The sequence below is a fragment of the Bombyx mandarina genome, chromosome 23 (genome assembly GCF_030267445.1).
Source record: "Bombyx mandarina strain Sakado chromosome 23, ASM3026744v2".
NCBI classification, from domain to species: domain Eukaryota; kingdom Metazoa; phylum Arthropoda; class Insecta; order Lepidoptera; family Bombycidae; genus Bombyx; species Bombyx mandarina.
In genome coordinates this window covers 19685288-19703276 of record NC_143229.1, presented here as the reverse complement: position 1 = coordinate 19703276, position 17989 = coordinate 19685288, and the positions used below count along the sequence as shown (strand labels likewise).

Below are 17989 nucleotides of genomic sequence, written 5' to 3'. Positions count from 1 at the left end.
TAACGATCGGCGCGTGTCCCGTCAGTGAGATTCGGCACACTGATGCTTCGATATTAGCGAGTGCGGGAGGATCGAGCGGGACGCAATGCAGGGCTCTTCTATAGTAAATGACGGTACCACCACCACGGGCAGAGAGCCTGTCGTTCCTGACCATGTTATAGTTAGCGATTTTAGGGTCACGGCGCGCGGGCTTAAGTAGGGTCTCCTGCACTAAAAAGATATCAATTTGATGGTCACGCAAAAAGTCAGAAACCTGATCACGTTGATTTGCGAGACCGTAAGCGTTAAAAAATCCTATCGTCACGGATAGGGGCTTTATTCTACTTATATACGCCATTGATTACCGGCGGAGTGAAGGGAGGACGTACGTATTTAATGACGCGTATACGTCGGCGTATTCCTGCACAACGGCGATAAAGTGTTGTGCAGTGGAGGCAGCCTGAATGGCGTCGCCCAAAGCGTTAACGCGCTCAAAGTTGATCGACTGAAAGAAGTCGATCGCTAAAGCGAGATTTTCGGACGCGGTCGGAGGGCAAGTCGCGGGAGAGGGACGAGTCGCGGGGGTGGGACGAATCGCGGAGGAGGGAGTTGTAGCCGTGTTCGTGTACGGCAGCGGTTTTGCCCAGGCCGAGACACTGGGCACCGCCGCCGGAACGAACGCTGGCTTAGCCTGCGGCGCAGAGGGTGCCGAGGCTTTGATGTCTGGGCCGGAAGCTCGGAGGCGGTTTTGGCGGGCGACGCGGCGATTTATTTTCGGGGCTCGGGGGCATCCGCGGTAATTTGCGGGGTGACCCTGTGTTCGACACAGGACGCAGCTAGGCGGTTCCGTCGCGGTTTTTTGATCGCGAGTGCATAGGGCCGTGGCGTGATCGCCTAAACATTTGACGCATCGGGGGCGCGCGTGATAGTTACGGGAAGAGTGCCCATACAATTGACAGTTATGGCACTGGTTAGGAGTGCCTTTTTTATGGGGGGCTTCGACAGCGATACCAGAGAGCCTACAGACGGTCTGTGTGTTAAAGATTTTCTTACCCTCGGGGGTAGGCTGGAGAGCGACTAGAACCATATTATATGGCTCCCTACCGCGACCGGTGTGCATACGGTGCACAGAATTCACTGGTAGGCCTTGTTCTAAATATACTAGCTGTTAGGAGGCCGCTTCCGAAAACAAGACACGATAGTAATAATGATACGCTCCATCATGTGAGTACAGCAAAATGAAACGATAGTTTCATAAAAAATTTTACAATAATTAAAAAATTAAATTTTAAAAACATTACTTTATTAAAAAAAAAATGTTTAAGAAAACTAACATAAAATACACTTTTATAGAAAATTCAACTAAAAAATAGAAAATAAATTTGAATTAAAAATAGTGTAAGAAAAAATGATTTCATTGTAAAAAAAGCGTGGGGTGCAAAAGCATATTTTTTGTAGCTTTTTTAAACTATTATTTATTTTTAATTTTTCAGTTGAATTTCAATTTTTTCAATATTTTTTTTAATGTTGAATTGTCATCGGTCCGTAATAAGTATACTAAATTTGGAGTTAATCCGACGTTTTGAAGGGGGTCAAAATCATGTTCAAAGATTCCGTTACATACTAACATACATACGTCTGAAGCTAATAAAAGCGTATTAAAAAAAAAACAATGAAACAGTAAATCAAAAACAACTGATGCTCGCTCGGATCAACGAAAAAAATTAGGATCGATATTTTTTTTTCTCCCTTCATCAAAGTGTCCTTAGCACTAGCGTCTGTCTTCGTTTTCGAAAGTGTCTCCTAACACCCATTAAACATGTATAGATAATCACCCAGACGAAAAGCAAATAAACCTGTTCATCATACGATGTTTGCCCGATGCGGAAATCGAACCCACGACCTTCAGCATAGCAGTCAGTCAAGCTCTTGATCGTGTGAGTCCTTGCAAATTTTCGAACATTATCGACTTAATCATCATCATCATCATCCACTGCTCAACTTAATTGTTTGGCAATACGCACCACTTCTTCAATTATACTGTTAATTCGTTTAGATTTAGGTCAACCTTTCCCAAAGTGGCCGGATTGTGGGCGCTGCAGGCCTAAAAGGGGTGCGGTAAGAGACCCAGAAAAAAGGGGGCGTTATGTAGAGGCTCAGGAGGCGATTAGTAATTTAATCTAGGATGACTCTTAGACACCGACTGAGCTCTCGCTATAGTGGTCTTTAACCTTTCACGTAGGTGAAAAAATGGGGGCGCTAAAAAATAATTTATTCTCAAAGTGGGCAGTACACAAAATAAGTTTGGGAGCCCCTGGTTTAGGTTCTGCGTGTTTAGTGCGAGTTTTTTTAATTCTCGATCTCGTAAAAGTTAACTCAGATTTAAATAGAGTTCGACAGCTTCCCTTCGTTTGCCGCTAGGGGCGCTGTTCCAGCTCCTTACAAACTTAACTTTTACGCGATCGAGAAGTTAAAAAACACGCACTAAGCAAACTAAGGTCGTCGTACGAGATGTTCGAATCAGCCGTTAACGATACACTAATAGGTCGGCAGAGCATATGCGCGATGGCCATCGAAAAGAAAAACCAGGTATCTCCAAATTTGCGTACAACAGGGTAGCGCAATGTTATGATACTCCTGTGGTCTCTGACCCAATTTCATCATCGCCTTTCCTGAATAGCATCAGCACTCATGACCCTTAGAGAGCAATGTCTTCGTTCCCTCTCCGTGATATTATTTTTTTCAAATAAAACACATAACTAAAACTCAAACATCTCAATTTAATAATCACAAAAACAAAAGCAACACTAAAACAACTAAATAAATAATTAATAAACGCATTACGTGTGTAATTAAAATTCATTAAATAAAAACAAATACGTGTGCCGTTTGTTCGACATTTCTTTTGCGCACAACTTTCATTGTCAAAGTCACCCATTGACAATAACGGCTGTCAGAGTGACAGCTCACGTCAACAACAAGTCGAATTTATCTCAGGATCGAAAAATGGAAAACAAAACATTTGCAAAAAAACACTTTCATACGAATTCGTGTGTACTTCCCTCTAGACTATGATTTTAGTCAATTATTTGAAGAATTGTTATCCTTAATGCGGTCGCTTTGATATATACAAACCATTCTTGTTTCTTAACTCTACAGCTTTGAAAATTTTTACATTATAAAAACATTAAGCCTTTAATTTTAAGAGGCAATGAATAACTCATAAATATATAAACAACTTCGGCGAGTGAAACTCTCACCTAATAAAAACAGAAATGAATTTAAAAACAAATCCTTAGTCCTCAAACAGATTTGGATCTCCGAAAATAACTCAATGGTATTGTCACAACTAACAGCATACAAGTTGAGTCCGTAGGCTACGTAAATGTCGCACGTGCTCGCGGGGACAAAATAGGATTACCCCTACTTGGGCTTACAACAGATTGATAACTATTAAGTGTGACTTTACTATAGTTATGTCTAAATTCAAGGTCACAGACTTTCAAACTGAAATCATTACATATATTCTTAATTATTCACTGCTACTAAAATCAATTAATTACTCGACCAGTTCCTGATTTCTTTGTCTTTAAATAATTGATCTAAAAACAAATATGTTTTCAAGTTAAATACAAAAATATAAACCACACAGGAATCCTTTTTAAAGTATTTTTTCCAAGACACAGTCCTCAGTTTCCTCCACATTTCGACAGATATGATAATACATCAAAACTTCATTTATAAAAATTTAATACAATGTATGAATACTATAAAAAAGTTGTGTTACATTATTCCGTATCTGATTAAATTTTCTAATCACATTTTTGTTTGATACATTAATTATGCTATGTCATTTTAGACATTCTAATCACATATTTCTTTAAGATAAGAGCACAGTCATAAACATTTTATATTATTACTTTATATTGAGGGTTGAAAGGCAATTTCGTTTAAACAATATTTGACAGGAGAGCCATAAAAATTTGGAAAACATTTCTTCGGGTTTTTGAATGGTGTAAACTTAAGTTTAATTAAAAACATCAAATTGTTGATACTAATACCAAATAAAACGCACTTTTGAATTACAAAGATAAATGTCGCGTTTTAAGCAAAATGGAGCTTAAACCCAATAGCATTACACCCTTTGATATAGTTAATACTTTATAGTACTACTGTATTAGAATTTACCAGCTGGACCTGCCCTCGTTTTCAAGTCCTCATACAGTCCGTATACAAGATCTAACATTTACGCGGGAACTTTTACCAAAAAGAAATCAACTACAGTCAAAACCGTTTACTGCGACATCGTTTAGAACAACATGCTGGTTATAATAACCTAGAACAAAGGTCCCGGCTGAATGCTATATGACCGCCTTATTAAAAACATTGCTTTATACGACATTGCTAATAACGACATACCTGATAAAACGACCACATTTAACTAATATTTCGGTGAATTAGATCTGTTAGAACGACCGGCTAAGCTGTATTGTAAACAATTTGAATAGATATCCACATTTGTCTTCAATGGCTATTAAAATCAGGAAAGAAAACAATAGGATTTAGTTTAGTGTAGGGTCTTTTCTAATTCTTAGAAACAAAACACGTGCATGCAGTAGTCAAAGCCCGCTTCTTCATATCTCTTCAGTTAGTTTGTTACTTATCTATACACAAGACGCACCAAAACTTTGTAGAGTTATTCGTGAAACTTTCAAAATGTCGCAAAGAAAAAGAAAACAAATTAATATTGAAGAAAAATCGCGTATTATGTAAATATATTGTTCCAATAATTTCCTATAGATTTGTTTGTACTTGCGCGATACACATTAAACATCACCGGTTGTTACGACTATCGGTTTTTACGACTGAATATGAGCAGTCCCTTCGATGTCGTTATAACAGATTTTGACTGTATATCCAAATTGGCAAAAACGAAACACTATGTACCATTTCCTCTTCTGTTTGTTGTTTAGAAGCTATTAATGACTTACCAAAAAAAAAATGATAAACATGAAATTAATCTAAGGCTTATCTCACGGACACATGATTAAAGTCGGATTTTGGTTACTGGGTGAAGAATACTAGTTGTGCTTGATCTTCAATTTCTGAATAGTACGGCTGCATTGTACTCGCAGAAATCAGACCAACGACTTGACAATCATCAGGTCCACGTCCTTAAATTATCCATAATCCCACCCTCGAGTTGTTAGACGTCTAGTTGATGCAACATTGCGATGGATCCTGTGCCGCTGGACCAAAGTTCTGAGGTACCGGTCCTATATCCCCAACGAGCTCAGTGGGAGGCTGGCCTAGGTCTTGCATCTACGGTGAAAATACATTTCAATCAAAATGGGCGGTTCACGACACAACTGCTATGAACAGGTTACAGGACCAAAGACATTGTAGATATAAGATGGTAGGACCTCATGTGAGTCCGCACACGTAGCTACCACCCTGCTTATTTCTGCTGTGAAGCAGTAATGCGTTTCGGCTTTCAAGGGTGAGGCAGCCGTTGTAACTATACTGAGACCTTAGAACTTACATCTCAAGGTGAGTGGCGCATTTACGTTGTAGGTGTATATGGGCTCCGGTAATCACTTGCCATCAGGTGGGCCGTAAGTTCGTTCTGTCCATTAACATATCCATATCTATTTTCTACAGTAGACCACCACCTTGAGACATGAGTTTTAAAATCTCACTTTTAACAGTACGACTGCCCCACCCACTGCCATAGTTTCGGTTTCGGTAGAAATAGGTGGGGTGGTGGTACCTACCCGTGCGGACTCACAAGACGTCCTACCACCATAAGTGTATCATTGAAGAGGATATTTAGTGTTCTTTAGTTCTCATTCATTCCTACCGCAGGAAATCCTAACTGGCTAATCATACGAAGATACGCTTCATAGGTTCAGAAATGTCCATCCTAACAGACCATCGTTTAGACATTAATAATCAAACATACCTTCTGCATCAACTCCAACACTTTCTCGAAGCGTTTTCTCTTAACTTCTTCACCGTCACTATCCAATTCGTTCTCGAGTTCAGTGCATACTTGCTGCATTAACGTTTGCTGTTTTTCGAATCTGGGAAACAGTTGTTTTTTAGTCGTCAGATTTGTAATTCACTTTAGTGCCTACTATTATAAGGCTAAGGTAGCAAACGCTTCATTTCTTTCCGTGGATGTCGACCAAAGTGACTAAGGAATTTACTGCAGAATAAGCAGCAGCATTCTCCAAGTATTATACCAACGCATTGGAATCAAGCACCGACATTTTCTGGTACTATTGTAGGTTTGTGAAGACCAGTAGTGCTATTTATTTCTGTTGCAATATCATGATGACTGTGGGTTTTGATTTGAAGGAAAACCGCCTGTACTGTAATACAATTGACAATTCGACCTCAAGCCTCAAGGCGGACAGTAAGGATCTGAATAACGATCATGACCGCTATGACAATGGTAGGCAGCAGCTTGGCTCTGCCCCTGGCATTGATGACGTCCACGAGCGACGGTGACCACTTACCATCAGGTGGGCCGTATGCTCGTCTGCCTACAAAGGCAGTAAAAAAAAAAGACAACAGTGATACAACAAAGAAGAAGTCTGCTAGTTATATATCTCACTCCTACAATGAAGTCCTCTGCAGCTTTGTACCAACCTGATCTGCATTTTCAGGTTGGTGGCTTGATTTAAGCACTAATTACCAGGTGCCGTCGAGTCTAAGCTCGCTTTGATACAGCAAAAACATAACATATTCACCTTTCGTATTCGCTTTGTTCAATCCTTGCCTTGTTCTCGTTCAACCAACTCGGATATTTGTCGACTAGCTCCTTCAAAGATGGGTATAAAACTTCTTTCGACAGAAGCGACTGCATCATCCCCTGCATGAAGGGCAGGAACATGTTTCCTTCCTGAAAAATACCAATATGTTACATCTCAGCATCACTTATATATAACCCATGTGTTCTCTATTTTTCATCAACTTTTCTAGAGACTAACATACATACTTTTTTTATTGCCCGTGGCAGACGAGCATACGGTTCAACTGATGGTGAGTAGTTACCGTCGCCCATGGACTTCAGCAATGCCAGGGGCACAGCCAAGCCACTGCCTACCGTTAAGTACTCTCCACAAGCCTCGTTTGAAGAAGGACATGTCTTAGCGCTCAGGAAACACCGTGGAAGGGAGCTCATTTTAAAGCCGGGTGGCAAAAAAGATCTATATTTTATTATTATATATTATATTATTATATACACCTGGACAATCGAACCTGCGGGAATCGAAACCCACGACCCTCGGCCCAACACTCATAGCCACTAAATACTACACCAATCAATAATAAATAATATATAATTACCTGGCCCCCTTCACCTAAATTGAAATTATTAAACATGTTCGCTAGATCTTGTTCTGAGAAAGGCGTCTGAAGGTTCTCAGAGTTGGAGTTCAAATTCTGTAATGTCTGTGAAATGGCTGCCGACACCTAAAAAGAAAAGATACTATGAAGATTATGAATGATAATATTTTCTTCTTGTTCACAATACGACAAAAATTACAGTATTATCAGTTATACACTGCTGTAGACACTAAACTCTTCTCATACACATACTATTTAGTATGTTATTCAATTATCATAAGAGATCTATTTTATTGTTATTACACATACTGTCTGCAATGGACCAATCAAGTCAAGTCAACAGTTGGCGGTTGTTTACATGAGTGTACCAGGCTCACCACAAGCCGGGAGAAATGGCGATTGCTCGTGAGGCACAAAATATCTGCCCACAGCAATGATAGTGAATGATGACCACAACCACTCTCACACAACTGGTTTACTGTTGGTAGAACGTCTTGTGAGTCCGCGCGGGTAGGTACCACCACCCTGCCTATTTCTGCCGTGAAGCAGTAATCCGTTTCGGTTCGAAGGGTGGGGCAGCTGTTCTAACTATACTGAGATCTTAGAACTTATATCTCAAAGTGGATGGCGCATTTACGTTGTAGATATCTATGGGCTCCAGCAACCACTTAACACAAGGTGAGCTGTAAGCTCGTCCACCAATCTAAGCAATAAAAAAAAACATAAGTCTGCCAGTTATATCTCACACGCCTACAATCAAGCCTTCTGTACCGACCTGATCTGCCTTCGGTACTGCCGTGTCATCTGTCTTTGGTTCTGTTTCACTCGATTCACCTTGCTTTAACACCTGTGATGCTGCTTCTGAAAATATAAATATAATAATAATTGATAATAATAATTTATAATAACAAAAATTTATAATATTATTATATACCCTAAAAGTATGATCTCAGATATTCCTTTTGTAGTGTATTAGTGTGGGTACTTATTTTTACGTTTAAATTAGATACGAGGGCGGCACTGAAATTTTCGGGAATTAACGAAGTGACACAACATTACTATTTAAAAATGTATTGATTGCTTTTCGAAGTATTCTCCGCGAAATTTGACACATTTTTCCATACGATGGAAGCAATCATTGAAGCAACCATTCCATTCGGAAGTTGGGGTCTCCAAAATGGCCGTTTTGTAGGCGTCCACAGCTTCTTCAGGTGATGAAAATCTCTGTCCACGCAATTTATTCTTTATTTTAGGGAAAGTATAGAAATCATTAGGGCTTAGGTCGGGGCTGTACGGCGGATGGTCTAATAATTCTATGTTTTCTTGCTCTAAAAACTCTTTTGTTCTGTGCGCGGTGTGAGAACTCGCATTGTCGTGATGGAGGATGATGCGGCGGTTGCAGTTCTCTTTACGGAGTTCAGAAACGACCTGTGGCAAACAAATGCTAGCATACCATTCTGCATTAACCGTTCTTTGTCCCTCAAGAGGAATAGTCGTAACATGGCCGCTTTTGGAGACAAACGTGGCCACCATTTTTTTGCAACACTCCGTGAACGAACAATTTTTGTTGGCTTTAAATCATTTTCGAACACCCAAACTCGTGACTGGTTTTTTGTTTCGGGTTCGTACGCGTATATCCAGGATTCGTCACCTGATACAATGTTGTATACAGCATTTGAGGATCCTGCGTGGAATCTTTCGAGAGTTCTGACGCACCAAGTAACGCGAGCCGCTTTTTGCTGTTCACAGAGCGAATGCGGTATCCATCGGAAAACAACTTTTTTACACCTAATTGTTCATGCAAGATTATTTGTATTTGACTCATGCCAATGTCTAAAGTTGCCTGAATTTCGCGGTATGTCACATGTCGATCTTCCTCAATCAGCTTACGCACAGCATCAACGTTTTCTTGGGTGACTGCAGTTTTTGGACGACCTTGACGGGGATCATCACTGAGCTTGACACGTCCACGTTGAAACTCAGCAAACCAGCGATAAATTGTGGTTTTGGATGGGGCTTCATCACCAAATGCAGAAATCATACGGTCAACACACTGTTTTTGTGTTAAACAACTTCGAAAGTCACAATAAATCATCGCCCTTGAATTTTCTCGAGTCAATTCCATTTTCTCAATGACTAAACAAGTTTGACAAAACCTCGTGACAAGCCCGAGAATCTTTTTTTAAATAAATAAATGGTATTCGATTTTTAAAACCAAGGAGTTTTCAATTAAAAAGATTTTAATATGACAGGAACAGTGGAAATATTCCATTCCCGATACTTTTAGTGCAGCCTAGTACAGAAGTCCCACTCTTTATGATAAAATTAATAAGCACCCTAATATTATATATCCTCTAAGCAGCAACAAATGCAAAACTTCTAACTTTAATTGGTTGTAAAATTGTAACTATAAGGATGCTGAAATTTTATTAAATAACTTTTAATATTTTTTATTACACCCACACACACCCTCTTACGCTCACTCATGCTCACACTCATTACACACAGGGGGTACATTAATACATTCATTTCAATACTTTTGTTAATTCATGAATATTGGTTTAATTTTTGTCTAGTAATGTTGTATTTTTTTGTGTAAGTATATGAAGTAACGATACAGGAAGTAGAGATACAGGTTTTATCACTTAGTTCCATTACAGGAAGATTATGATTTTGTTTCTACATACTTCAATTGCTAACAATAAAAAAAAAAGAAATGAAATGACTTGTTACTCAACATATTATGTGTTTTAGGTTGTAATTTACTCAATAAAATAATAAAACATAGTACATACTGGTCTTGTTACTTTTCAAAATGAAGCACATCAGATTATAATCAGTTCTATAAGACTGATGAGACATTTTAAAACTGTGTAAGTAATAGCATATTGATTCACACTGAATGAGTAGTTAATTGGCAGAGAACTAACTATCAAATTTACAAAAATTTCATTCAAGATATCTGTTTTATAATTAACATAATACAATTCTATTTGATTTTTGCAAAAAAAAAATTAGTCATTGTATGTACCATCTGATGTCGTAATATAGTTAACTATGTGAGCACATACATATATTATTATTTGATTGGGCCGAGGGAAATCTACTTAAGCACCTGTATTCATGTTGAATAGCTTGTATATTTACTTCCATTACATTTGAGAATAATTATTGGTATTAAAATGGTGTACTCACCAGCCATTTTGTTGAAAGTTAATGCAATTTGTTCTTGTGTTATCTGATCCTCTGAAAACGAAAGATTGACATTCGATAAATACAAGACTATACAACTATTTCGTCCAATGCATGAACATTATACGGAACTCTTTCTGTCAGCTTTAAGCTTGAAGAGAACTTGGTTGTTCTTCTATCTGATGATGGGCTCTGTAACTATAGGGGCTTTATGGGGAATTAAGAGTTCGATTCCAGAGGGGACTGAGAAATGGTTATCAAATCCCAGGAGGTGAGCAAGTGCATATCGGCGGGAGAAAGTGGAAATGTCGTCACTTGCATTTTGGGCTAAACGACTTTGTACCTTATCATATAACACATATAGCTCTAGTACAAAATTGGTCTTTTCAAGTTACAACAATTCCGCTTTCTTCCTTCGATATGTATATAATGATATCCGAGTACTTCAGAGTGAAGTTTGAAGTCGCCGTAGCCTAAAGGATAAGACGTCCGGTGCATTCGTGTTGAGCGATACACCGGTGTTCGAATTCCAGGCGGGTAGCAATTTTTCTAATGAAATACGTACTCAACAAATGTTCACAATTGACTTCCACGGTTAAGGCATAACATCGTGTAATAAAAATCAAACCCGCAAAATTATAATTTGCGTAATTACTGGTGGTAGGACCTCTTGTGAGTCCGCACGGGTAGGTACCACCACCCTGCCAATTTCTGCCGTGAAGCAGTAATGCGTTTCGGTTTGAAGGGTGGGGCAGCCGTTGTAACTTTACTTGAGACCTTAGAACTTATATATCTCAAGGTATAGATAAGGTGGTGATACCTACCAGTGCGGACTCACAAGAGGTCCTACCACCAGTAAATAGATAAAAGACTTAATTGCGTTTTCTGTTATATGTATAATAAGATAAGAGCATTTAAAGGTCTTCATCTCTTTTAAAATCAATATTAAAAATTAAACAGTATCAATAAGCTATACAAAATTTTTAAATCCTCCCTTTTTACTCAATCACAGACTTCACTCCATAAAAATGAATGTCAATGAAGAAAGATCCTTTTTAAAAACTATAGAGTTTTAAATAACAAAGGTTTTTCTTTACATGTATACATATATGTATAGTAAGTAATACACGGCACAAGACACTACTACATTTTAACTCTGAAGATCCCAATCATTGTAATAAGACAATTTTATTAAATTACTAGCTTATGCCCGCGACTCCGTTCGCGTGGAATAGTTACTTTTGCATAACTCTAAATTTTACTCCCACTTGATTTATGTAGAAAGTGAAAATATTTTTAAATTCTAGAATGTTAAGGAGCTATTTAAACCCCTATTTTAAAACATTATTTATTGGTGCTCCACTTGTATCGGCCTTACCGTGATGTTATATAGCCTTCCTCAATAAATGGATTATGTAACACTGAAATAATTTTCAAATCGGACCAGTCGTTCCTGAGATTAGCGCGTTCAAACAAACAAACTCTTCAGCTTTATATATTAGTATAGATTGTATTATCATTGGTCCTTGATAAGTGTGTGAAGTTATAATTAAATTGGACACTTTAAAATCGGTGAATATCACATAAAAAATATATCATATACATAGTATGGTATGCCAATTAAAGCGTGGCAAAATAAGCTGCAGATTTCATGTTGATAATAATCTGATTGATTGATTAGGCACTTGTTTGCCTTGTTTGGCTTCAGCTACAACATTCCTTTCATGAAATCCTCAACTTAACGACCTTTTTCCTCCCAAATTCTATTCACTTTTTTTTTTAAGATAGGCATTATTCATCCTACATAAACCTAAGCAATTCTGCTGACAAAGTTCTGTGGCAAGGGATCTCTCAAGGGTGGATCAGCCATTACAACTGAGGCTTGGAAGATGTCTCAATGTGAGTGGTTTAAAAATTTTTTTTTTATTGCTTAGATGTGTGGACGAGCTCACAGTCCACCTGGTGTTAAGTGGTTACTGGAGCCCATAGACATCTACAACGTAAAATGCGCCACCCACCTTGAGATATAAGTTCTAAGGTCTCAAGTATAGTTATAACGGCTGCCCTACCCTTCAAACCGAAACGCATTACTGCTTCACGGCAGAAATAGGCAGGGTGGTGGTACCTACCTACTACTACATAGACTTTTTTTTTAGTTACTACACTAGGACCAAAAGTAAAAACTACAGCAGAAAAAATTTTGAGGTGAAAAAAGCCCTGAGAATGGGAAATTTGAATTGAAGCGTGGGGAAAAGAAATCATTAAGGTGGAAACACTGATATGAAGTCCACTAGCCACTTGAAGCTAGATGGAACCTGGCGCACTAATTAACGTACCTGGCACTCCACTGAAACTGCCTAGGATAGCTGCCATGTTGCTCTCAAACTGAGCAGCTGCTTCTTTGATAAATTCCTCGCCCCACATGTTCTGCATTGCTTCGCCACCATCAGGAGTGGTATCATTTGGCTTATCATCTTTCTTCTTTGTCATATCCTGAAGTGCACCTGAAATAAATGTACACCCAGAGTGACAGTTTTTTAGTATGACTTTCTGTGACTATTAATCTATTGAGGCCAGGTTGGTTAGAGTGATATTTTGTTAGTTATATTTTCTAGATCAGTGATTCTCAACCTTCTTTTTGTTGCGGCACATACTTTAACGATTTCAAAATTTGGCGGCACACAAAAAAGAAGATAAAAATTATTTACTTACTATACACACTATATATACCGATACAAATGGAAAAATTTGATTCGAGGCCTACACCCCAGCAGAGGGTAATAGGAAAGCATGATGATGATGATGACTATACACACTGCATAAATAGTTTATCAAAAAATTTTAATATACGAAATAAACTAAAATATATATTTTTTTTTTTTGTGGATTTAAATATATATTCATGTCTAAAATATTTTTCTTTTAAAATGATATAATTTAATAATATTAACATTATTATATATTCGCAAAATTAGGCGGCACACTTTTGAAATTTGGCGGCACACAAAAGTGGCATGGAACGGTGGTTGAGAATCACTGTTCTAGATTATGAAAATACCGATAAACTAATAATATGTGGCATTTTTATCTTTTAGATATATGTAAATCTAATTTTTAAAATAAATTTTTAAATGTTAAGAGTATAACCAAAAATGAATCAGGTAAAAGATACACTGACAGAAGAACAATTCCTCCCTATGGCATGCCACAATAGATATGTCACTTGAGTAAATAACCCATAGAGTTGACAACAAGCCGGTGTTGTAAAATTCACACCAAAATCCTATGCAGCATGATAGGAGGATATGTCCAGTCTCCATTACATGGGTTGAAGGCAAGCGGAAGACAGTTTGATAGAGTGGTAGGTTAGGTTTTTTTTTCATTGCTTAGCGGGTGGACGAGCTCACAGCCCACCTGGCCCTTCACGGCAGATATAGGCAGGGTGGTGATACCTACCCATGCGGATGATGATCATCATTATCAAATTAGGAAATATCATGATTCATGATATTTCCTAATTTTAGAGGATGAAGAGAAGATAGTAAAGTGAGAGCAGTGTGCAATGACCATGAGGTCCAGTAATCAAGTGTACTCATCTTAAGCAGTACAAAACAGCAATAAACTAGCGATTATTACAGAAGATAAGATAGTTTCAGAAATTAATAAAATTTAACAAAAACTAAACTAAATGAAAACTAATGATAGTGTTAATTAATTACGCTCAACATTATTTTATCTTGATTACGTCTAATCAATATTGCTAAACGCAATAAGAAAAAATACGGAACCTTTTTTTTGAGTTTGAGGATTTATCGTCAGTTTTACATTTAAAAAATAAAAACTTTCATACGCGGTTACTTAAATAGATTAAAGAAATATTAAAGGTGTTGATAACTAACAAAGAAGACATTAACAGAGAAAACAAACAAAATTTGCATGCACTTAGACCGTAGGTTATTGTGTAATGGAAAATCAACACGATGAAATGTAATCAAGATTTAACAACTTACTGTTCAATAAATCGTCTAGTTCAGGATCTTGGTCGTTTTTGGATGCGTTCTTATTGTCAGACATGTTTAATCGGTAATAATTAAAATAAATTACAATAGAAAATTAGTTCAGAAAAATTTTCACGTTGAGTGACAAATTTGACAATAGAAATTTCAAAGGTTGAAATGAGCATGAATTTTGAGTGATCGAACTAGCTCATAGATTATACACTTATGAACTATAGCTAATGAATGGGTTTTTTCCCTGTGAAAAGACAATAAAGGCGTTTTGAAAAGGTTTCGGCACTAAGAAACAGATCGATTTTAAGTGAATTTACTACAAAATCTTCGCTCACCAGTAGAAATGAAATACAATTTTAATAAAAAAATATATATTTTACTCTATACACTAGAATAAAATTAATGAATATCGATGATTAAGTTTCGATAAAACGGTGCATTTCCAATAGACATTGCAAAAGCAAAACGTTTGACTCATTCATTTGTTTGTTGTCTTTCTATCATACGTAATGACAATAAGACAAAAAGAGACAAAAAATATTTCTAAGATTATTTCGTTGACCTTGAAGTCATATGACTTCACTGAAGGCATGGAGTTAAGTAACTAATTTAAGCGGGAATTTTAAAACCCGAACCATGAGTTTCTTTGGTTACATTCAAAAATCTATATTAAAATATTGTTTGATTGTAATACATAATTCAATTTTCATTTTTTTTTGCTTTTGTTGTCTTGGAATAAGCTTTTCGGTATTTCGATCTCTCATTCGAAATAAAATAAATGGAAATGAGACAAATATTTAACAAACTGGCTTGAATAAAAAAAAAACTTAGTTCGAAAAGTGACATCTGTTTTGAAACTTCAAAGCCATTCAAATCGGCCATGGTATACGAAATGTGGTAGTTTCATAAATAAATAAATAAAAAGTGACAAAAAAATCGCAAAAACGTTGTTTAATCACAAAAAACAAGGAATATCAAGATAATTACAAATTTACGTATGCTCTTGAAAAAGTCGTGATTTTTACGAAAATGTCCAATAAAAAATCTCAGTAAGTTACAAAATATTTAAGTAGTCAACTCAAGGGACCGGTAGTTAGTGCTTGGTAAATTTTTTCCAATTTTGTTTTTTTAAAACGGAATAGCACACGGTGAAGTGTTATGTAGCCGATTATTGAAACAAAATAGAACCCGCAAAATTTACACATTTGTACAATTACTACTGGTAGATGCTTCTTGTCCATGTATGTGCACGTGGTTAGGTACCAAATCCACCGTATTTCGGCAGCGAAGCGAAGCGACCATTTTGTTGTTACAAAATTTGTTTATACAATGCAACTCAGATTTCGACTTTGGGTTTCAAGGTTCCAAGATGGCATTCATCTTGTTCTATGAGCTCTGGTCATTTAACAATGGGCCGTGAGCTGTTCCATCATTCTAGTCCAACAAAAAACCTCAAATACTGGCAAACATCTACGAAAACAGGATACTTAGAACTTCTTATTTTTAAATTCACCTCCCACCAGGGCGCCAGCAGGTGGAGACGCTCCTCCACCAGTCGACAGAAAGAAGGACGATAAGAAAAAAGGAAAGGAAGAACCGCCAGAGCCGGAAGAAATACCGAAGACACCATCGCAAATCGATAGAGAGTAAGGTTTTTTTTTTAAAGTTTAGAAATGAAAAGTTTAGAAGTAAGGACCACCAAAACCAAAGAAGTAAACCATCTCAGTGTATTAAAAAGTGTCCGCTGAAAAGGAGCCAATTGCGGTGCGCCACAGTAGCAAGTGGAAGGATTTTAAAAACAGCGCCTTAAACTACCACACTTCACTTCAACCCGGCACACTTTACTCTGTTTAAAACTGTTATATTCATATCATTTACACTTCCTCCACTAGCGCTATTTCGGTGAGTCTTCCAACAATAATTTGCTGTGTACTGGCGGACCCTTTTTCAACTTGTCCGTTAAACAAGATAGTGCTCCTTACCTCTATCTATCATCCACAGTACCAACAAAGCGATCACCAACGAAATATCGACGTATTGTCAAGAAGGGAGATAATAAATGTCATATCTAAATGTTTTTTTTTTCTGCTTAATTATTGCGGGGTTATTCCAACTAGGCGCGGTGCGGGTGTTTTTTTTTACTGAATATAAGTATCTCGCTGTAAAAGAGACAATGTTTTTGTTGCTCCGAATTTTGCTTTCAACTATGGTTTGGTCGTCTTCCTTTGCGATGTGGCTTAGTAAGACCTAGAATTTGGTTTAGTGTAGGAAAGAGGTGATATTTTTCCCTACCTATTCGCTGGTAGCCTAGCGGGCTATTCCAATTACGCCCCGACGGGTAGGTGAGCTCACGGGCTCAACCTGAGTGAGGTTGCCAACACTAACCCTAGTAAGAGCAGTGATTCGCAGAATCTACTATCGGAATCGCGACCCGCTGAAGTTATGGATGTCTCTAGTACATGTAGCATCTGTGTACCTTAGTTACCCTAGCGCCCAACTTAAAGCGTTTAGAAAGTTTGGCGCTAGGAGCCGCACAAAAAGTCATCGTGGCCTAAAGGATAAAACGTCCAGTGCACCATATCTCACGGTGTGTGGCGCATTTACGTTGTAAATGTCTATGGGCTCCAGTAACCACTTAACACCAGGTGGGCTGTGAGCTCGTCCACACATCTAAGCAATAAAAAAAAAACAGCAGCCAAGAATCTTGACGTAGACACATAACTACAATTCGTTTTTCATTGTTGCCTTTGTGTCCGTGGACCCATCCGGCTTCGTGTCAGGGCTGAACGCGTTGGCGCACGTAAAAACCAAATAATTCTTATGACGCATGATTACAAAAACCTTGCTCGTGTTATTGTTGTTTTTTTAAAGTATCCATCATTTCGCAGCCTTGCTGTTATGTGATCTGTGACCTAAAACCCGGTATATTGTAAGTTTTTTTCATTGCTGCCAAAGATAATCGCGTGATGGGGGGTTGTTTCCGTCGCTCAGGAATATTGGTAATGCCAGGCAGGCGGTTAAGTTACTACTGAACTTTTTAAAGGCTTATTTTCAAGTCTCGTTTGAAGGACATGTCAGAGTGCTTGGGAACTCGGGAAGCTCCCTTTCTTTCTTTTTTTTTTTCGGGCCGGGGCTGAACCTCCTTCGTGGTCCCCGTGCCTAAGTGGGGCGCGGGGGGTATGTGGGACTTGACGATCTGCAGATGTTGAGAGCAGACCGCGGGCCCAAGGATGTTTTAGGTTCGGGATGCTCCCTGGAGAGAGATCGTCAGTATGTGGTGATAGACCTCTCGATCGAAATGGTAGATCTATGCTCCAGATGACAATCGGTAGGTAGCGACTTGGCTCTGCCCCTGGCATTGCAGAAGTCCAAGTCTTTGTGGTTTCTTATTCAGTCTCAATAAAAAGTCGCGAAAATCGGATTTAATTTTTACACTAGACCCTCTATTGCATTTC

The 17989-nt window shown here is 38.0% G+C and overlaps 2 protein-coding genes across 2 annotated transcripts in view; one reads left to right on the top strand and one right to left on the bottom strand.

Annotated features, from left to right (window-relative positions):
- Positions 1-2739: 2739 nt before the first annotated feature.
- Pex19 (peroxisomal biogenesis factor 19) lies at positions 2740-14890 on the bottom strand. The gene is made up of 8 exons (XM_028183630.2): positions 14535-14890; positions 12861-13028; positions 10528-10578; positions 8108-8193; positions 7333-7458; positions 6735-6886; positions 5942-6062; positions 2740-5301 (listed from the first exon to the last, which is right to left on the bottom strand). Exons 1-8 carry the CDS (start codon positions 14596-14598, stop codon positions 5194-5196), a joined length of 876 nt encoding a protein of 291 aa, XP_028039431.2. The 5' UTR covers positions 14599-14890; the 3' UTR covers positions 2740-5193.
- Positions 14891-15563: 673 nt separating this feature from the next.
- LOC114249927 (uncharacterized) overlaps positions 15564-17989 on the top strand; it is a 48871-nt gene continuing 46445 nt past the window's right edge. The window contains exons 1-2 of the mRNA XM_089737309.1: positions 15564-15583; positions 16058-16180. Of these exons, the coding sequence (XP_089593435.1) occupies positions 15564-15583; positions 16058-16180 (143 nt within the window). The remainder of the gene's footprint in view (positions 15584-16057; positions 16181-17989) is intronic.

Coding starts and splice junctions, on each gene's coding strand:
- Pex19 (XM_028183630.2), bottom strand. CDS start 14,598: ATGTCTGACAATAAGAACGCATCCAAAAACGACCAAGATCCTGAACTA. Junction 13,029..14,534: donor ACTAGACGATTTATTGAACA/GTAAGTTGTTAA, acceptor CATTTATTTCAG/GTGCACTTCAGGATATGACA. Junction 8,194..10,527: donor AACTTTCAACAAAATGGCTG/GTGAGTACACCA, acceptor TTATATTTTCAG/AAGCAGCATCACAGGTGTTA.